Below are 21,400 nucleotides of genomic sequence, written 5' to 3'. Positions count from 1 at the left end.
GGGCGGAGTGGCAGGGCAGCTGGGGCGAGCGTGGAGCGTGGGACGGCAGCGGCAGAGGCCCCTCGCCCAAGTCCAGAAGCCGGAATGTGGAGCTGGGCGGTCTGGCTGCAGAGCTGAGCTCTTGGCCTTGACATCTCACTTCCCCTTTAGGAGTTCTGTTGGGAAGGGAGAAGAGACCAGACCCAGACCCGGAGAGCGGGCGCGCGCTCGAGCTCCGGAAGGCTTTTGAAGGGAGCGATATTCAGGCCGGCTTGCCTGCTGCATTCTGTGCGCTGGGAGTGATCCAAGAGTGGGGAAAGGCTGCGAGGCGGGCGGCAGAGGGAGGGGAGAGTTGATGGGAGCGAGTCCTTGAAAGGGTGCCAGGCTGCCTGTCCATCATTCGGGAGGGAAGGCAGGCCCTCGGCACCTATTTGGCGCATTGTACTGGGTTTACTTCTCCAGAGAAGCGTGTGGCAAGGCCACGTGCCGTCTGTGGTGCAGGGCGGGGGAGGGACGGAGGGGACAGTGGGACCCCTGAGGACGTGGGCATGGGCTTCAGGGTGGGAAGCCTGCCGAGGAGCTGGGAGGTGACACTGTGGGGCGTTGCGCCTCCTGCCCACGCTCTGCTCTGCGAAGGGTGGCTGCGCTCCCGTCACCCCCAGGGCGTCGGTGGGTCCGAAGGACACCTGAGAGTGGGCCTGGGTCCTGGAACTGGACAGGGGTGTCGGTTTCTGACCTTCCTGGCTTCTGGGGGCCAGGCCACTCCCTGCTCCTGCGGGTGAGAGCAGGGAAGCCTCTTAGAGGAGAAACCCTGCAGAAAGGAGGTGAGATGGAAGGAGGGCTTGATGTGCCCCACACCACACCCAGGTTGGGGAGGCCAACGCAGATTAAATACATGTTACATACCAGACATTTGGGGGAACACAGAGATGAAATAGGTGACAGTCCTGTCTTCAAGAACCTGCCAACCTCCTGTGGACCAGCTGTGGCGGACGGGATGAGGGACTGGGGCCCAGAGGGGCAGCTGGGGGCGGGCTCTGTGGGGGAGGGAGCACTTGAGCGGGACCCTGAATGCGAGGCAGATGCAGGGCGTCCCGGAGGAGGCCTGCTGTGAGCACAAGTGGGAGGTGGGGGCCACAGCCGCAGGGCTGGCCTGTGGGGGGCTCTGTGTGGCCCCTGAGAGAGAGCCCAGTCCCGCTGCACCACGCAGTCCCCCGCACGCCACACAGCCGCCCGTGACAGCCTGCACGGTGCGTGTGGTTCCTGTCGGCGTTTGCTAGGAGACAAGCCGCAAGAGGGCAGGGACCTTGCTGCCGCGTCCCAGTGTCAGCAGAGACTGGCATGCAGCGGGCACCGGGACACGTTGGATCAGGACCAGGGAAGATGTTTGTCGGGGGCTTCTGTGTGAGCGTGAGCGTGAGTGTGTGTGAGAGAGACCTGGGATTTCGGAAGCTCGGCTGCTGCCCGGCTGCTGGGCCAGAAGCTGGTGTGGGTGATGGGGCTGGGGCCTTGGCCCAGGTAAGAGGACAAGTCCTCCTTCAGGGCAGCAGGGACCCTGTGCAGGGCAGGGGGAGGCCCAGATAGGATCTGGGGCTGAAGGAGGATGAGGAGTTCCCGACCACCTGGGGGACTCCCTGCTGTGTGCTTGGGAGGCCCCGGGGAAGGGGCGGGCCTGGAGGGGGCGACGTTCCGCCCCGCTGAGGCGCTGCGTTTCCAGAGCTCTGCTGGGCGAGTGTTTGGACCTGGTGGGCAGTGGGACTGGCAGAGCTCTGAGGCCCACACCCTGGGGGTTGAGGGGTCTGGGCCACAGGGAGGGCCCCCTGGGTCCTGCCAGGCCTGCGGCCTCAGGCTCCCTGCCTTCCCCCAGGGTCTCTGGTCTCCTCTGTTCCTCAGACTCCTGGGGCCACGGAACACTTAGGGTCTCGCCCACTCCCCCGGAGCCCTTGGTCGTTCTTCAGGGCGCAGCCTCGCTTCCTCTGCAAGCTCTCACCTGGCTCCCTAGGTCAGGGTGGCATCCTGGGTATGTCCACACTCTGTCCCTACTCCGAGCACGCAGCACACGCGGGGGGCGGGGGGGGCGGTCCGCATGTGCCTGTGTGACACCGGCGGCTCCAGGATCTTTGAGGACCGAGGTTGAGGGGCAGCCACCTAGCTGGAAGATGGGGGTGGTGGGAGCTCTTTGCAGACACGACCTCTCTTTACTTGGGGTCTCTTTTTTTAAAGACTATTTTACTTTTAGAGAGGGGGAAAGGGAGGGGGGAAAAAGAGGGAGAGAAACATCGATGTGTGAGAGAAACAGAATTGGTTGCCTCTTGCACACCCTCAACCAGGGACCTGGCCCGCAACCCAGGCATGTGCCCCAGCCAGGGATCGAACCAGCGATCCTTTGGTTTGCAGGACAACACTCAACCCACTGAGCCACACCAGTCGGGTCTGCTTGGGGGTTGCTTGATGGAGGGCTGAGGCCTGCCCCTCCACTGGCAGCATGGGCCATTGCCACTCCCTGCAGACCTGTCCTAGGAGTGTGCCCCACACGGCGGGAGCCTGGGGCACAGCGGTGAATGGCTGTGCCAGACTTCAGGGCCCCTGTCCCGGTGGGATGACGGGGCACAGGAGGCCACACCACCCACTTCTGAGGAACCCTGCAGGAGAGGAGGCTAGTGGCACCCAGCCTGGATGAAGGCAGGGAGATGCTGTGTGGTGGACGGGTGCTCGGAGTGTCACTGCTGCCCTCGGGCCAGCTGGCCAGCGCTGGAGCTGGGGCGTGCAGGGGACCTCTGAGAGCAGTTCCAAGGGCTCTCCGGTTGAGGCGGAAGTGCAGTGGGCTGGGGAGAAATGAGGGTAACGTTAGGGTGCAGAGAGGAAAGCGGCGGGAGGGAGGAGCAGGGCCCAAGGAGGGCTGTTGGCATGGCCTTGGGGAACCTGGGTGCAGCTGCAGGCTGAGGACCTAGACTCTTTGCGGGACACAGAGGGCTGGAGAGACCCAGGTCGGCACAGAGCTGGGAGGCCGCACCCTCTCGCCTGCGTGGGATCACTGGTCTGCCCGACGTCGCTGGAGCCCTCTGTGTTGAGCCCTGAGCCGGGCAGGCACTGGGGTGCAGCAGTGAACAGGAAGACGGTGCCCTCCCTCCCGGAGTCTGTGCGAGTATGACATCCTGATGAGACATCAGAAATACCCTCTGCGTCCAACAGTGGGGGTTGTTAGGGCCCGGATGGAGCGGTCATCAGATGGGTCATCAGATGACATGCTTATCTCTGTATTCTGCAAAGGCACTTGTGAACGGTTGTTAATGGAGGGAGCAGCTACCAGGTAAAGTACAACCTCTTTTGTAAAAAAGTAAAAATCTGCATTCCTGATCCGTCTTGTCTCTCTGGCCAGCCACAAAGACCAGAAGGCTGTTTTGCCAGGTGGCCGTGTGATTATCTCTTGGCGGGTGGGAGGGTTTTGGGGAAGCCCTTATTGTTTCCCCGGTTCCCAAAAGGTGGTTATAAATGTGTTAAGCTTTACTGAGCCACAGAAGAAAGAGTGATTGTGGGTAAGTTTGAACTTTGGTTTGTGGTGTTCATATTTGATTTTTAAATCTTTCTATGTCCACATTTTGTAATAAGAAAAAAGAAACGGATTAAAACACATTTCCCCCTATGGAGTCTGACATATCTCTGGCAGGGAGGCTTGCTCAGATATAATACCAGGTTGGGACAGGGACGTGAGTTCTCACTAGGAGGTTTGACTGCCTGCAAGGGATGTGGGCAGGTGGCCCAGGGTAAGAACTACTGGGGACCCAGCGATGAGGAGAGCCAGCAGTTCTGTAGTGGCCGTGGGCAGCCTCCCTGGCCTGGTGGTGACCTCTGGGACCCAGGCCCTGCTTTACGGACCCCAGCTGACACGGACTGGGTCCAGAATTAAACCCCAGAGTGAGGAGCCCTTGGTTCTGCCTAGGGCCTGAATTGCAGGAGGTGACAAACCAAGGAACGAGTGGTTCCATTTCCCCAATGCTTGCAGTCACGCAGGGGGCCGTTTCCCAAGTCCCAGCAAAGGGCGGGGCCCCTGATGGGAACTGCATCATCCACAGCCTCCTCTGGGCAAGGGGTGTTGAAGGCACTGGGCCCAGCTCCAGGGCCACCTGGGACAGCGCATGGTCTCTAGGGAACGTGGTCAGGGAAAGGACCCAGGAATCAGGCAGGCCCATGTGACCTGGGACAGGGGCTTCACCTCCTTGAGCCTCCGTCCTCTCCAAGGCGCACATGGGTGGTAGTCCAGAGCTGTGACGCTGAGCTAGAGGGTCCACGGTGCCTGGCACGGAGCTGGAGCCCCAGGAGCAGGAAGTGGGCGGTATGTTTCCTCCTGGCAGGGCAGCAAGACGTGTCCCTGGTTCCGGTCTCAGCGCTCCCACATCTGTGGCTGTCGCTGCAGGACATTTAGCACCCTCTCCAGATGGACCTTCACTGACTGTTCGATAACCCCTGGCTGTTGACACATCTCCTTCGCCCGCTAATTTACTCAGGACTAGGCCTTTTCAGAAGGGATACCTCTGGTGTCCCTTGTCGTACAGACCCCTCATCCCCAGATCACCAGAATCCAGCCTAGGTGGGAGGCCGCAGGTGGACAAAGCTGCTTGGTCCTCTACTTGGGGACGTTTGGGTTGGCTCTGTCGCCCGGACAGACCTCTGCCGGGGCAGGGACTGCTGTGGTCCAAGCACGCGTGGGCTCTGCAGTCAGCTCTTGCACTTGCCGCTGTGTGACTTGGAGCAAGTTACTACCAGCTTGAGCCTCAGTTTCCTCACGTGTAAATGGAGGATGAGTACACATGACCTTATGGGGGTATGGCATGATCCCTTGAGGGGCAGCACGCAGCACATGGCTCTGCCTGCACTGTCTCACCCTATCGGTGGGCGTGCAGTGACCGAGGCACAGAGAGGTAAGGACTTTTTGGTAAGAAGGGGCCATCAGGCCCCAACATGGACATTCTAATCATTGAGCTAAAAAATGGCCTTTAGTTCCTTATGGGGGTTTCAGAAGAACACGCGAGGGCCTGCAGGGAGCAGTGGGCACCTTGGAGGACAAGGGTGAGGGTCTTCGGGAGCCAGGATCCCTTGGGGAGGCTGCAGAGTGATGGTCCCATTGCCGGCCGCTGCCCCCACCGCCCAGCCTGCACCATGCTGGCCTGGCGGGTCCTCCTGGCTGAGCTCCTTTAGGAGTGGCTCCTCCCCCAGTCCTCGCCAGTTCCTGGCCCCTGTGTTCTCCTTTGCCACTGCTGCTCCAGGCCCCCAAAGCCGCCTGCACCCCGACCTTTGGGAGCTCCCCAGTGACCTCAGAGCTGGTGGCTCCTGAGCCCAGCCTGTGCACCTGGCCCTGAGTGAAGGCTAAAAGCATGCCTCACCTCATACCACGGGCCGGCTCTGTGCCCACTTCACACAGGAGGAAACAGGCCCAGGTGGGCCAAGTCCTTGCTGGAGAGTCTTTCCCGCTGAAGCCCACCTTCCTGCAGCCCCTCCCTGGGGCCTGACCTAAAGCCTCGGGGTGGCTGTGGCTGCCCTGTGTTGCTCCCTCTGAGGTGGCCCGAGAGGCTTGCTGCTCCTCCTGCTTCAGAGTCCCCCTGCCCAGGACTGGTCCCAGACCCGGGCCCTGTCTCAGCCGCACCTCCTACTGGAGCCTGGTTTCCTTTCAGGAGGCAGGGCCAGTCCCCGCAAAGACGAAGAGCCAGGGTAGCAGGGACAGTAAACAATTTTGGCTGACAGCAGTGTGTCAGCCTGCAAGACACACTTTCCATGTGCCCTTGTGGAGACCCCAGCACGAGCTGAGAAAGCGGCATCACTTTTCCATTGTAGGGACGAGGACACTGGGGCGTGGAGGGTCTCCGTGGCTGCCGGGGTCTCCCGCTCGTCCCCCGGCATCGGGGGCGTCTGGCCTGGGTCCTGTGTGGCTCCACAGGGCGAGGCACTGCCAGCCGGGCCGGGGAGGGCTTCCCTGCAGCAGCGGAAATCACTCACAGGTCGTGAGCCACTGGGGGTCCCCCCGGCCTCCCGGCCCACTCAGCGGACCGCCGCCGTCAGGCCCCCAATCCAGGCATCATCCCAAATTCCTTTATTCCCCATTCCCCAAGTCCAACCCGTGAGCAGGTCCTTTTGGGTCTCCCTCCAAATTATAACCCAGGTACGGTCACGTCCTTACCTGGACTGCAGCCACCTTGGTCTCAGCCACTGTCAGCTCTCACTGGGTCATCGCACAGCCTCCGCTCTGGCCTCCCAGCGCCACCCCACCGTCTGTACTCGGGCCCCACACTGAGCTGCCCATCGTGGGTCCCACCACATTCCTCAGGCAGCTTCTCACTGCCAATGGAGCAATGCGCTGTGCTCTGACCCCCGGGCCCCTTCCACTGTCCCCCAGCTCCCTGCACTCCAGTCATTCGCTCTCTCCCTGGCCCTGTAAGGTGCCAAGTTCATTGCTGCCCCAGGGCCTTTGCACCTGCACTGGTCCCTGCTTGGACTGCCTGGGCCCCAGGGCGAGTCTAGTTGTTTAGGGCTCAGCTCAGCTCAGAGGTCACCGCCTCCACGGGGCCCCCTGCTTTCGCTGGGTTGCTGCTGAGGGAGTCTCTGCCACACCAGCTCCTCTCCCTCCTGCCCCCTGTTCGAGTGGCCTTCAAGACACGCATCCCAATCAGAAAGTTTATTACCTGCTGGTTTGTTTCCCCGGTGACCATCTCCTCTCAGTAGAACGTAAGCTTGTGGAAGGCACGAAACAGGTCTCTGCGGCCACCACTGGATCTCCATGTCCCGGAGCGGCAGCTGCCCCCAGCGTAGGTGGGTGCCCAGTAACAAATGCTGAGTGAATGAGTGAATAAAACTTCCTGTCTCAGGGGTTATCCTAGCAAAAGCTGCACAACGGAAGGTGGACAGAGCCCTGGTGCCAAGTTGTCCCTCCCACCGCTCCCACGCGGGAGCTCTGGGGCCCATGGAGGGTCACACTGGCAGGGCGGCTTCCCGGTGCCCCCGCTGCTCTGAGGTTTGGTGAGTCCCTCCCAGGCTTGGGCAGTGTCCTCGATGGAGGCAGGGTGGACTGCGTGGACTGGGCTCTGAGTAAGCAGGGTTCCAGAGACCCCCCAAGGGCGGAGAGGCAGGGCTGCGAGGAGGGAGACCAAGCAGGAGCTGCTCTGCTTTTGGTAGAGATGGCACCTGCTAGAGCAGGGTAAGGTCCCAGGAGTCACCTGGCACTCGAGGCCCTCCCGGGGCAGCCGGGCCCTCTCCACATCTGCAGCCTCGCCCTGGGCCGCCTCTGTCTCACCGGCGGGCACCGGGGCTCCTTCGCAGCCATCTTCCCAGGGCCTGCCTGGCCCCAGAAAGTGGGTTCGTGCAGCCAACGAGTTTATTGAGCACCGAGTGTCAGAAGCTCCATTCTCTCCAGCTGCTGGGGACAGAGCAGTGAGCCCTTGTGGAGTTTACATGCTGGTGAGGAAGACAGACAAATGAACAAGTAAATACGCAGTAGGACATCAGGCAGGGATGAAGAAAATGAGGGCAAAGGTGATTGAGGGGTATTATTTGAGAGAGGTAGTCAGGGCGACAGTTGTGCAGAGCCCTGAGGGATGGAGTGAGCCATGAACGAGCTGAGAGAATGTTGTTGGCAGAGGGAACAGCACGTGCTAAGGCCCTGAGGTGGGAATGGTCTTGATAGTAGGAGGACAAGGAGGTCGCTGGAAGCCACTGGATGATGGCAAGAGTGGAAAGGCAGCCGGGCTGGGCCAAGTAGAGCCATGTAGGCCATGGTGAGAACTATGTATTTTGTCCCGGGAGGGACAGCAGCAGGGGTATGCTGGAGTCTCTCCAGCTGGCTCTTTGGTAGTGGCTTGTGCACATCTCTGTCCCACTCCATGTTCAGTGCTGTCACGTTGGTAGCTTGAAATTGGCCACGGTGGGAGTATTTACACCACAGAAATTGGCAGGTGCTGCAAATGAACTCCGCCCCCAATTGTTTTAAACATTCACGCTGCTGGGGAGTGAGTCAGGTTGCTAAGCTGGGAAGATGTTATCTGCTGAGCTGGGAAGTGGGATAACCTGGCTTCAACATCTTCCAATGTAAAAGAATGGCGAGAAGGAGAGTGGGCGGCAGTAGTCCAGTGGAGAGGCTGTAGGGCTGGCCCGGGGGACCAAGAGCGTTGATGGCAAGCAGAAGGCAGGTCGTGAATCTCTGCTGCAGGAGCCGCCAGGATTTGCCAATGGGCTGGATGTGGGTGTATGAAAAGAGGAGTGAAGTTGTTCTCAAGGTTTTGGGCCTGAATGACTTGCTGGATGGTGGTGCCATTGAGTGGATGGGAAAGACTTGGGCAGGCGCTGGGTTGGCTCTCAGGGGCCTGGGTTCAGGGGTCTGGGCTCAGACAGGTGAGCTCTGAGATGCCTGGTACCTCAAGTGGAGAGGGCTACATGGCTAGGACCCCTGAGCTTCGTTCCGCATAGAGGTCCCAGCTGGAGACGGAACTGTCAGTGGGTGATGGGACTGCACATGCTCCTCCAGGAGGAGGGGACAGGACGGGAGAAGGGGACCAAGGCTCGAGTCCGGATCCTCCCCAGCATTTAAGGAAGGGGAGGGGGTCCCGGAAAGGACACTGAGAAAACAGGAGCCACAGGAGTGGAACTGAATTGCTCTCTACCCCGTTGGTGTTTTTTGGCTTTTATTTTTTAAACTAAGCCTGAGGGGAGTGTAGAGGAAGGCCAGTGAGGGCTGGTGGCTGTACAGCCCCCATTTCTCTGGAAATAGAATCCCCCTTCCCTATGGAGAACCCATTAGAAGGGGCTGCGGTGGGCTGACTAGCTCCCGAGTTTTAGGGATGGACACATGCCCAGACCTGGCCAATCAGAGGGCTCCTGCTTCCTCCTCTGGTGTGACTGGTTCAGGGATAAGCGTGTGACTCAGACTGTACCAATGAGTGTTGTCCCTGGTACTTCCTGTTGGAGCTGTTGGGAATGATGGCCCTTATGCCAAGGCTGCTAAAGCTTAAGATGTTATCCCAGGGATGCCAGTGGCAGGGCCAGCTGCGTCACAGTGGAGCCCGGTGCAAAAAGGAAATGCAGGGCCCCTCGCTCAGAAAGCAGGAAAAAGAGCCACAAAAGTTGCAGAGAACATTTTTCCTTCTTTCCACAGGCTCTCTCTCAACTTGTTAGGGTGCTTCTTATTTGCTATTTAATGTCATTCTTAGTAAAAAATAATAAAATTTTACATCATTAGCACGACCTTTACTATTTGTTTTAATATTGTGCAATTCCACTTTTAAATGCAAATGTCAGAGCATCTAATTGGTGTGTCGTCACGGAAGGGACGCAATTTGTATTTTGCGACTCGTCCCTGCTCCTGCTTTGAATTGGCCAGAAAAGACTAACACAGCCAGGCTCGGAAAGGTCAGAGGAGGAGGGGAGGGCGCCCAGACACGTGGGGCCGCCACCACTGCTTCCAGGCCTGGGGGCATCGCAGACCCTCCCAGGCGCCCCTCCGCCCCGCCACGCGTGCCCACATGCGTGCTCTGCCTCTCCCTTGGGCCTGGCAGTCGCCAAGTTACTCCTGCCACCGAGCAGCAGTCTGAAGGGCTGTCCTGAACCCTGGCCCAGGGGTAGCGCCTAGGGAAGTTGACCAGGCACCTGCCCTTCCCACTGGCCCCCGCCTCAGCCTACAACGGACAGGTGGTCCGCAAGGATCTCAGGCCTCGGGTCAGGAGGAGGTGAGGGGCTCGCCCTGCCGACACACAGCCTTTGGTTGACTGTGTCAGCCAGACCGGCCATGGTGCTACCAGTCCAGGGCCACCATGCCCTGTGACACTATTGGGCCAGCCCGCCTGACCCCGGGGCTCCCTGTGCTTGTGCCCAGTGTAGAGGGGGCAGTGGTCATCGGGAAGAGGAGGCCAGGCAGGGCTGGGGTGTCAGGGGGGCACAGGGGACAGACTAGTGGGGGTCAAGAGCCTGTCCCAGGAAGGTGGGGAGGTGGCAGGAGTCAGGACGGCCCAGGCGTCAAAGCTCCAGGCTCTCGGCACAAACTCTACTGTCCCATCAGACTTCACTTACAAAACACAGATTCAAAGCCAAAATGATCATGGATTTCAAGGCAGCCTAAGCAGTAAACCCCATCAAGACGGCAGAGTAGCAGCCCCCTTCGGACGTGGGCTCTGCATGGCTGCAGTGGTCATGTGCCTGCGAAGCTGACCCTGGCTGGTGGCCATCCTGGTCGCACCAGAGAAATTCTAAGAAACCAAGGAAACACAGGAAGTGCCAAGAGACAGTGAGCAAGCCCTGGTGACATCATGTGGGCCTCTGGGCCCAGTGTGCCCGGGGCTAAAGCACCCAGGGACTGCCCAGGTCCCAAGCCAGTTAACCCCTCTCTGCTTAAGCTGAGGCCTGAACAGGGAGGGACCGAAGCGCGAGGATCCAGGCCTGGGAACCTGGACGGCCGCTTCCTTTCTTGACCTAAAGCATCGTGGAACTGTCTGTCCAATCAGAGTGTGTGCAGGTCACTTAGTGATCTCACTGCCCCTCCCCACGTGGCCCTGTTCTGTTCTCAGCCAGGTCCTTTATCTTCGGCCTCCAGGGCTTTCTGTGAACAAAGGGAAGCTTTATTCCTTAGCCTTCCCAGCGTCCCCCGGCTGGCTGATGTGAGTTTCAAAGGAGACCCTCAAGTTTCACCCTAGAGTGGGGGTGTAGGTGTGTGCATGTCCAGGGAGCTCGGGAATGAAAGTGAGAAGGTGCATGAAATGTTCAAGAAACATCAGGACATGACTGTGTTGGGGAGCAGAAGGAGGAGGAGTTAGAGATCTGGGGGAACGTGGTGGGGAAGGGCCTGACTAGGGGAGGGCAGACAGTCTCTCACCAACTGTTTCTCCTTTAAGACAACACCTGGAATGGCCAAATAGTCTATTCATTCACGCATTCATTCATTCATTCACCCATTCATTCATTCATTCACTCACTCACTCGCTCATTCATTCACTCACTCACTCACTCATTCATTCATTTACTCACTCATTTACCGAATCTTCTAGCATGTGTGTGGAATGAAATTGTGAAGTGCGCACTGATAAATGTTGACTGTCAGGCACAGCTAGGCCCTGAAAATGAACCATTCTGAAGACACAAGTGCCAGTTTATGGGAAGACAAAAAAGTCCAACCAAGTTCACAGGGCACTTCCTCCGCTCTCCCCCTAGCCCCGGAGTAAAAAGATCTCATCGGTCCCTCTGGGAAAAGGTGTACCTGTTTACTTTTTCGGTCACCAATTTTGTTTACCAGCAGAGAGGCAGAAGGAAGACTGCTCTGTATTTTGCAGTGACAAGTTATTCTCTGGGCTGCACTGACGGGTGACAATATCGCTGCTCTCGTTTATTGAGCACCTACTGTATGCCAAGTGGGCACTCACACATGTCCTTGCTTTATAGACAAGGGACCGAAGATCCCACGGGGGGAAGTGAAGAGCACATCGTCACCTAGAAAGTGGCAGAGGCTGGTTTGTGCTCAAGCCTGCGTGGCTCTGCAGACTGAGCTTGTAACCATGAGCCTGGGCTTCGGATGGGGGTCCCAAGGGAGAGTGACCCCGGGAAGCCCTCTGGTGTGCGGTCTCGTGCCTGTCGGTCCACATTCACTTGTTTGATATTAACGACTTCCAGGGAGGGATGTCGCATCATGAAGCCCCAGAACAGACCACCTATCCTCCCTTTTCGCTGAGGGCGCCTTAGGTGGCATGTCTGTGGGGATCAGTCTGTTGGGATCAGTCCACTGGGAAGAGAGACAGAGCCTGGATTGGCGTAGAGACTCAGCCCGCCCCACAGGACCAGGGAAACTGGTTGGGGCAGCTGTTCCGGAAGGTGGTTGTACTGGTTTATCCCCTCCCTCTGGCCCCGAGGCACCCTCCCCTCACTGAACAGGCACTGCGTGAAGTCCCTTCACCAGGCTGGTAGAATCCTTGTCTTCCTTTCTGGCCCTCTCTCCTGCCACTCTCCCCCTTGCCCTCAGCTGCATCAGCCTTCTTCCAATTTCTTTTTCTTTTTTTCCTTAAGAAAGGGAGAGAGACATCAATGTGTGGTTGCCTCTTGTGCGCTCCCCACCAAGGGACCTGTCCCACAACCCAAACATTTGCCCAGACTGGGAACCGAACTGGCAACCCTGTGGTTTGCAGGCTGGCACTCAATCCACTGAGCCACGCCAGTCCGGGCAGCCTTCTTCCAGTGTCTTGAACACACCAGATTAGTTACTGCATTAGTCCTTCTGCCTGGAACACTCCTCCACCATCGTTTGTCCAGCTGATACGGTAGAAATTTCTAGTGCTCACGCATTTGTGCTTCGACTCCCCTTCCTAGGCCCCCAGAAACGTTGCCCTTCCCAGGCCCCTTGCAGTTGGGTGAGTCATATGGCTACTTTTGGCCACAAGGCAGTGAGCGCGAAGAGAATCACCTCCCTTGCAGGGCTCTCTAGCTTCTGGATCACTGAGTCACCATGTGGAGGAAGGTAGCGTAGGAGAGTTGTCCGAGTTAGTCAGAATTTGCATGGTCGGAAAAAAAAAAGAAAACAATCTTTGTTGTCTTAAATTTCTGAGATTTGGGAATTAATTTGTTACTGCAGCATAGCCTATGCTATACTGACTGCTATAGCTGACCCATTCCAATCTCAGCTCAACTATCACCTTTTCCGATCACTAAGTCTCTCTAGCTTTGTTTTAATTTTTCCATAAGATTTATCTAATTATTTATTGGTTTGCTTGCTTATCATCTCCCACCCAGAATGTCAGCTTCATGAGGGCAGGGCTCTTGTCTGTCTTGTTCATGGCTGCACCCTTGATGGCTAGTAGAGTGCCTGGCATATGCCGGTACTCAGTATAGATTTGAATGAATGAGCGAGTGCGTGCATTTACTGCAGAAGTGAAACAGGCAGATGACCATGCTCATAGGCAGATGTGGAGTGTCACATCACCACCTGCATTTTTCTTACTGTGATGGGACACAAGTCTTCGATCATCAGAAGGCTGGCAGCAACAGTTGCTTTTTGACTTTTCAAGAATTGACCCAGGTCTAGGACCTTCCTTCTTTCCTAGCACCCTAGCTCTTCAGAGGAGGGGACATGGGCCTATGAGGAAAGTGACTGGTCTCAGGTCCTAAGGTGAGCCTGTGGCTGAGCCAGGACATACCCCGGGGTCTCTGGACCCCTGATCCACCGCTCTTTCTGCCAAGCTTGACCGCCTCCTCATCAGTCTCAGCCGATGTTGCTGAAAACGTTTCCCGAGCGCACGTGCCTCTTACCCTCCTCACCAGGAGAGCTGGGGACTCTGAGCGAATCATTCTGTGATGATTGATGGGTAGGACTGGGCGGAGCTGGGATGAGGGGTCAGAGGTGAGAGTGAACAAGGCTCCTTCCAGGATGTCTAGTCTACAAAGTCCCTGAGATGCGCTTGTTTGTCTTACGCTTCTTTTAACAAAGACAGAGTGCGGGAGGGTGAATTGTGGTGAATCAAAGCATTTGGGCGGGGCGTTCTGCCTCTCCAGGGTTGAGCCAGCCCCAGGCAGGTTGACTATAGTTGCCCCGCCCTCCACCCCCGCCGCCAGCTCTGTAGCACGCTGTGCATCCATCACGGCACCTGTCACGTCACAATTTTTCTCTGAAAAATATGTGTTACTTTTTCTTCTAAATATAAAAGTGATACATGCTCATTGTAGAAAATTTGGAAAATACAGAAAGGTATGAATGATAAAACCCAAGTCATCTGTAATCTCCCAGCCATTTCAACATTTTCAAGCCACTCTTCAGCCTTGAACACGCACGTGTGAATTGGTAATGTTACCCGTTCGCCGGGTGTCCCCAGACCCCACCAGCCAGGGGTGTGAAGGTGGGCGTGTTCACCCCAGCGAGGTTTCCCCCTCCGCCCTGCAGGTCAGCGCCTTGCCTCTCCTCAAAGTCTTTTCATTGTATCTGGGAGGAGCCACCGTTGAGCTCCCGCCAAGTTCTTCCACTTTGGCCTCCTTGTGGGTAATCATTGCCCTAAGTCCCCTGAGGGTGGCCCTTGTCCCTGTCCCTGCCATGGAAGCTGCTGGGGGAACCTGCCCCCTGCCCCAGGGGCTGCTGCCACCCCTCCCCCGGTGGTTCCTGAGTAGCAACCCTGGGAGGCACCAGTGACCCTGGAGCCTCAGTGTCCTGGCGAGGAGGGAGGAGCAAGGAGGACGCACCTCCCCCAGGGCCACGCTGCCTGCGCTAAATGGCCCAGGCCCTGAAGCGGCCACGCCTGGCAATGGCCTCCCCAAGTCCCCCGCGTAAAGGCCTCCGTTAGCAGCCCCTCTCTCTGGAGGACATCTTTGGCCAGTCACCCACTGCCACATTTTTCTGAGAACGTCCCTTCTCGGCAAATGAGCTTCCAGTGGGGGATACCAGCCAAGCCACCTTCCAACCATGGCCACAAGTTTGGGACGACACAGGTTTGGGACATGACAGTCTTTCCTTGAGCTTTTCTTTTTTAAAGAAATTTTATTGATTGATTTTTAGAGAAAGAAGAAGGGAGGGAGAGAAGAGGGGGGAAACATCGATGTATTGTTCCATTTATTTATGCATCCATTGTTTGATTCTTGTCTGTGCCCTGACAGGTGCATCAAACTCGCAACCTTGGTGCATCAGGACAATGCGCCAACCAAATGAGTTGTCTGGCCAGGGCTCCCTGAGGTTTTCTGAGTTGAAAATAAGAGCAGAGGCCAGTCCCTCCTGGGTGGCAAAGCTGTGAGATGGGAAGCCAGGAGCGGCCTCCTAGAGCTATAGCAAGAAGGAGGCCCACAACGGGAGAGTGGGAAGCTCAAGGGCAGAGAAGGAAGTCACAGGAGAGAGAGAGAGAGAGCGATCTGGAGATTTGTGCCTGGATCCAGTTGCACCTGAAGCCAGATACATCCCTGCCCCGTTTAGAGCAAGGAGCCCAGAAATCTCACCATTTCCACAAGCCGATTCCAGTTGGCCCGCTGTCTCTTACAATAAGAGTCCTGACAAGTACCAGGAAAAGGTCAGCCCACGCCCTGGTGGGGCGCGACATAGCTACCACTGTCCTGTGTGTCTCTTTACCCCTGGACCCTGGGACCTGGAGCATTAAGCACGGGTGGGGAGTGCTCCCGGCCTGCTCGTTCAGGTTCAGTGGGAACTTATCGATACTGCTGTTCAGACAATATCACGGTCAGTCTCCAGCCCACGCTGTAATACGTTTTAAATTCTTCCCCCACTGGACTGTAAACCCTAATGGGAAGACCTGCTGGCCCCTTCTTTGTTGTGTGACTTGGGGCAAGTTTTCTCATTTCTAAGACAAGGATGCTAATAGTATCTGTTTCAGAGAGTAGCTGGGAAAATTGAGTGAATCCATACAAAGAGGTTTACCGTTCTTTTATGTGCTGCCATTTTCCAAGGTGGTCAGCTCCGGGCTCGTACAGGCCAGGCAGCGAGTGGGCACTCTGTAAATGCGTGCTCGGAGAACGCAGACGCAGCAAGGCAGAGCTCCCGGTGGCACGCAGGGATGCCTACCAGTGCCCAGGAGACAGAAGCACTAGGGTCTTGGCGCCCGGCGCAGTGGCCCCCTGGGAGTCCGGGGCATCCCCAGCCCCTGGCTTCTCTGGAGGGCAGCCCGCAGCTCTTCCAGGCTCTGGGCTGTCATTCCAGCAGCTCGGCGGGGCTGGGAGCACAGTGTGGGGGCTGGCTTCGCCCTACACCCTGTAGCAAGGGCAGCAGGGCCTGTGCTGTTCTAGGGGCTGGAGCACGCGTGTGTGTGTTGAGGGGGTGGTTAACCTGGGGGCAGCAGGGGCCTGCTGAGCTCTGGCTTCCAGAACTGCTGTTTTCTGGAAGGTCCCCGCCATCACTCCCTGGGTCCCCCACTCTCTTCCAATCTCCCTACCTCCCCAGGCAGCACCTCCAAATCCTACCTGGGGGCTCTTGTGGGGTCTGGCTTGGCTTTTTTTACTGGAAAGGGCTTTATGTGTGGACCTTGGATCTGTGAACTCCTGGTTTGTCAGCCTGTCTGTCCCTCCTTCTTGGAAGACCTTCACGGCCAGGTATGTGCCCCCTCCCCAGTCAACTGACACCCCGCCCCCGCCCCCCCCCCCCCCGCCGCGCCCCCAGCCCTGCAGCCTTTCAGTGGTGCTATGCCCGGGAGTATTAGTCTCTGGATATTCTGGGCGGGCTTACTGCATGCTGTGCCAGGACTGGAGGAAGGGGGCGTCGAGTGGAGTGAGAATGTGACTCAGAGCGTGTGCTGGGGACAGTGCGTTTGGCAGGTGTGGCCCCCATGTGGCACACAGTGCACTGTCGGGGTTGTACTTGTGTTACTGTTTTGTGTGCAGCGCCTTAGTAAGATGCAAGTTGGGCGGTGGGTCATGTTTTGGGTCCTGTGGATTACGCTCAGGACATTAACCCTTCGTGTGGCTGCCCAAGGTCCCTGGGACCTGACAAGACACATGGGAAGGGCCCTTCTCTTCTGGGTGCTCCCAGAGCCCTCCCCTCCCTTTCACTAGCTCCCAATGAGCCTGAGTCTCTTGGCGCAGCTGAAGCTCAGAAAGCCTGGCAGAAAGGAGGAGTACCCAGGCCCGGGGTCCTGTCGAGGTCAGAGCTCTTATTTCGCACCCACAGTCCTTTGCCCTTGGGATCCGGAGAGGGTGTGGAGTTCCCAAGCCCCTACACTGGTCCCTTCCGTGCCCAGGTCCGCGCTCCCAACAAAGGCGGCCGACCACGTGCCCTTCCTCGACGCGGTCCTAGAGTGGGAACGCACGCGGCCCCAGGCTTGCGGCCAGTCGGGGCAGGATCCAGACTCTGCGTTGCGCCCCAAGTGGGCGCCAAGCAGCACCCCCTCAGTCCCACCGCCCCCGGCTTTGCCTCGCCCACTCCCGGCCTCAGTAGCTGCAGCTCCCTCGAAGCGGCACTAGGGGGAGCTCTGGCAACTGGCTTGGTGGGTTGAATCAAAACCTTCCATCCAACTGCGATTCTCTGGACTAGAAGGGAAAAAATGGGGAGGGGGGAGATACACCGTTCCCCTCCTCGGCAGCTCCCGACTCTTCCCATGGGAGGCCGAGAAAGCAGCCCCCGGGGGTTAGGTGGGTGAAGGTGCCTTTCCTTCCTGTAACTCACGCCTGCTTAGCCTCACTCTTCCCCTACCCCCAATCGCAGATCTTCACTGCCCCCCGCATTCTGGAGTGCCCCAAGAACTTCGCCTCGTGCGGCACTGGGGCCCAGAGCTGAGCAGGCCCCTGGGACTGGATCGCGTCTGCCTCTCAGTGTCTGGGGTTGAGGGGTCTCTCGGCAGCAGACTCGCCTCTCGCTGCGGGAGGCGTGAAGGCAGGGGCGGGGGGTGTGAATCGTCTTGCAGGGTGGCGCGGGCAGGAAAGGGGAGCTCAGGGGCGAGAAAGCGAGCGCGAGAGCATTGGGCAGACAGAGAGACTATCAAACAGGGCCACTTTGCTTTTTTCCTTCTTGCTCGGTTTTTTTTTTTTTTTTTTCATTCTTTCTTTTCTATCCCCTGTTTGCAAAGCTGAAACCACCCCGCGCGCCCCCGGGCCCGAGCAGCGGCTCCAGATGTGAATTTGGTTCCAGTGGGGAGAACGCGAGCTTCCTCGGGGCCTTGGCACATTCTCCCACTCTGAGGTCATTCCGTAGGTGGTCAGAGGGGAGAGCGCGCCTGGAGCCTTCCTGCCTCCATCCACTGGGGAGGGAAGAGAGGCGGGCGGGAGGGAGGGGAGAGGGAGAGGGGAGGGGCGCGAGGAGGGAGGGAGACGCCGCCAGCACACCACCAAGTGGCACCGAGCAGTGATAACAAACTCAACTTAAAAAAAAGGAAAACGAAAAAACTTCCCCAAGTTGCAGACCGAGACGTGCGAGCGGAGGCGCGGGGCGGGGAGGGTGGGTGGCCCAGAAGCCCCCGGCGTCCCGCGGCTGCTCGTCCCTGTCGCAGAGAGCTCAGACTTGGGGCCAGCCAGGCCCTGCGTTCCTGGCTGGGCAGGAAACGTGCTGGAGGCTGGCTGGGCTTTCTGCAGGAGACCCCTGGAGCGGACGGTGCCCGTGGGGGGCAGCCTCTTTTGGGAAGGAGGGCCCCCCTCGAGGGGCGCAGCACGGGCTTCTACCCCAGCAACAAGCAGCCCCCACCCAATCCCGCTCCCACTCCCGGCCCTGCAGATGTGGGCAGATCCCCGTCGGTCCGGGCCCAGGAGAACTGGGATTTGCACGGAGGTAGGGGTCTCTCCCCAACCCCCCTCTATCCTCCCCGCCACCTCCAGGCCGAGCTGAAAACAAGGCACCACTATCCTCTGTAATTGACTTTTTATTAAGATTATAAATTTAAACAAATAATCTGAACAGTTTTACCCGGTGATGTACATACAATTCGGTACGCACAAAAATACAGGGGAATGAGGGAGAGGGGCCAGGAAGGGAAGGGTTGGCAACTTGTTTTGGAGTCCACATGGTGCTGATGGCAGAGAACCAGAGGGGCTGCAGAACCCCACCTTTTTACAACAAAAGGCTTTAAATTAAACAAGATCTATTGGGCTGAGGACACAGGACGGGGTTCTCACAGGCTCGAACAATGCTGGTTTCATGAAATGCAACCGAAGGCTGAAGCAGGACAGTGCAACTTAGAAGCACACACACAAACACCACATCTGACCAGGAACTTAGTGAAAAAGTCTCCGACGCAGTCGGCGGTCCCAGCCCCTCCCTCCCTCCGGGCCGCGGGGGATCCAGGTGAAGGAATCGACTTCCTTTTTTGTTTAGTGAGGACCGCAGTGCTGGGCATGATGGGAAATGTAGTCCTTGGTGCCCGCCCCCCACCCCTTCCCCAAACAGTGTCCGAGAGTGTCGGGGTGTCCGGCGCCACCCCTGAGTCCGGGAGACGGGTGGAGGAGGGGAAGAGAGCGGAGCCAGAGGGGCGGGGAGAGGAGGGGTTCAAGACACCCGCCCGGGAAGAAAAAAAAAAAAAGTTGAAGTGTTTTCATTTCTGCCTTCTCATTTTGCGAACTTTGGAGGCCGCCCCCAGAGAGGAAATGTGACCCAAACGTCCCTTTCGGAGATAGAGTTTGCCTTTGTTTTTGCTCAGGATTTCACAAGACCCATTCCTCACCCCATGGAGGGACTCGGGAGAACCAAGCGCCGAGCTTCCTGGGTCTGACAACTGATTGGGATCGGCGTCCCCGGCCCCGCGCCCTCCTGCGCTGCGCCCCCGGCGCGCCCCGGCGCCCTGTCTCGCCCCCGGCTGCCCCGCACCTCCTCCGGGCAACAGCCCTCCCTCACGTGGCTGGCTCCTCGCTAAACACCACTGCAATCACTACAATAAAAAGAGGGGGAAAAAAAAAAAAGAGTAGGAGAAACACAAAGCATACTTAAATAGGCGCTTTTTCTCTCTGTAAAAATAAAGTCCAAGATCTTAGATTTCTCTTTTTTATTTTACAATTTATAAAACATTAGCCGCCTTCCCCTGCTCGCCCCCAGCTCAGCCCCGAGTGGCCGGGCGTCCGTTCCTTCCCTCCTCTTGCCCCTTGGCCGAGTCTTTGTCTGGCCCCAGCCCCGCGGGTCCCCGTGCCCTCGGGGGTCCCTAGAAGGCGACAATGGCTCGAGTCCAGGCGCCGAGGCTGGCGAGCGCCTGCTTGGCGCACAGCTGCCCGTTGAGCGGCGGCGGCTGCTCCGAGGAGTCCGGCTGTCGGCTCACCAGCCCCGAGAAGCCTGAGCCAAAGATGGAGATCAAGTTTGAGATGTTGGACGCGTCTGGGGACGAGTCCGGGCAGAAGTCCTCGAAGCGGGCGCGCTTGCAGGGAGCGAACGGGGCACCCCCGGGGGGCTCGGCTCCCAGGTCGCCCGCGTCCTCTTCGTCGTCGTCCTCCTCCTCTTGGCCAGGGTAATACTTGCGCTTGCAGCCGGCGGCGGACGCCAGGCCCGGTCCCGGGGCGCCCTGGCCACAGCAGGGGCAGTGGGCGGAGGCGCAGCAGTCCTGATGCAAGTAGCCGTTCTCCACCGTGGTCACCACGTGAGTGTCCAGATCCAGCACGGTGGTCTGGCTGCTGCAGTGCACGCCGAAGTCCGAGGGGGCCGGGTACGCGCCCCGGTAGAAGCCGGGGGAGGAGGCGGGGGCCGGGGAGGCGGGAGGTGAGGCGGCGGCAGCGGCCTGAGGGGCGGCCCCTGGGGGCACGGAGGGCGCGGAGCAGGCAGCCGAGGCGCGAGGGTCCCGCGGGCAGAGCGCGGCTGGCGCGGGCGGCGGCAGCGGCGCAGGACCAGGCTGCAGCGGCTCCAAGGGCTGCCCGCGGTGGGGCGCGCCGTGCGGCGGCTGGAGCGCGGCGCACCCGGGCAGCTCCGAGAGCGCCCCCGTGCCGCCCGCTGGCGCCCCGGCCGTCGCCGCCGCGCAGCTCCTGGGCGCCGGGTGCTGGTGCTGGTGCAGCTGCTGCTGGAGGTGCAGCTGGTGGAGCTGGTGAAGCTGGTGCAGCTGGTGCCGCGCGGCCGGCTCGCGCGCCTCCGCTTCTCCGCAGCCACCAAGTTGGAGCGGGCCGAAGTCGGCCGCGCTGGCCGGCATGCCCGGCGCCGCGTACGCGAGGTGCTGGTGTTGGTGCTGTTGGTGGGGCGGCTGCTGCTGTTGCTGCTGCTGGCGCCTGTAGAGCTCAGCGTAGCGCTCGCTCAGGTAGAGCTGGCGTGCGTTGCGGAGCACGTAGGATACCAGGAGGTTCTTGTGCAGCTTGATGCCGCCGCGCTGGGTCCGGGAGCTGTGGATCTTGCGCAGGGAGATGCTGATCAGGCTCTGGGCGTCCAGGGCGCACTCCATGCTCCCGCGGAGACGGCGGCGGCGGAGCAGCCGCGGCCGCTGCTGCTGTTAATGCTGCTGCTGTTTCGGCCACCAGCCGGCCGCCGGGGCGCGCTGGGCAGGGGAAACGGAGCCCGGATCAGCGGGTCGGCTGCGCTCCGAGAGGAGCCGCCACCATGCGCTGCGCGCCACCCGCAGTACCGTGCTCCCCAGACGGCGCCAAAGCAATGAGCTTCGGCCGGCCCCGGCCCCAGCTATTTAGCTGGGCGTTCGGGCTCCGCCCCACACCCGATAAGCCAATAAAAGTGCCGAGAGGCTCCCGAGTGACAGGCGCTGCCCGCCCCGGGGTTACTCGGTTGGCCAATCAGACCAAGGCGGTTCCTTTGTGCTATTCAAATACCGAACGGACCCGGGGCTTCTAACGCCGCTGCTGCCTCGAATGTTCTCCTGGGGCCGCCGCGTAGCTTGGGACTCGGAGGCGCTGAGGCCACTGTCTGCAAAGTGGGTTGCTTCTCAGCAGCCACGTTGGAGCCCACGGCCGCCTTTGGCCTAGCTCCTCGGGAGCCGGGGGTCAGCTCACCTGCGTACGGCGGTAATGGCTCCTCCCCCTTCCGCAAGCCTGGGCCCACCTGCGGCAGGTGCGCATGGCTCCCCGCTCCGGGCCAAACGAC

At 59.2% G+C, this 21,400-nt stretch overlaps 1 protein-coding gene across 1 annotated transcript; it reads right to left on the bottom strand.

Moving 5' to 3' along the window:
• Positions 1 to 19,397: 19,397 nt before the first annotated feature.
• Positions 19,398 to 20,952, bottom strand: IER5L (immediate early response 5 like). The gene has a single exon (XM_054584858.1). It carries the CDS (start codon positions 20,748 to 20,750, stop codon positions 19,536 to 19,538), a length of 1,215 nt encoding a protein of 404 aa, XP_054440833.1. The 5' UTR covers positions 20,751 to 20,952; the 3' UTR covers positions 19,398 to 19,535.
• Positions 20,953 to 21,400: the final 448 nt, after the last annotated feature.

This window comes from Pteronotus mesoamericanus, unplaced genomic scaffold (genome assembly GCF_021234165.1).
Source record: "Pteronotus mesoamericanus isolate MK-2021 breed Mesoamerican mustached bat unplaced genomic scaffold, CSHL_Meso_final contig_78, whole genome shotgun sequence".
Taxonomy (NCBI): domain Eukaryota; kingdom Metazoa; phylum Chordata; class Mammalia; order Chiroptera; family Mormoopidae; genus Pteronotus; species Pteronotus mesoamericanus.
Note: the sequence above shows the minus strand (reverse complement) of the source record. Positions and strands in the feature narration are given on the sequence as shown.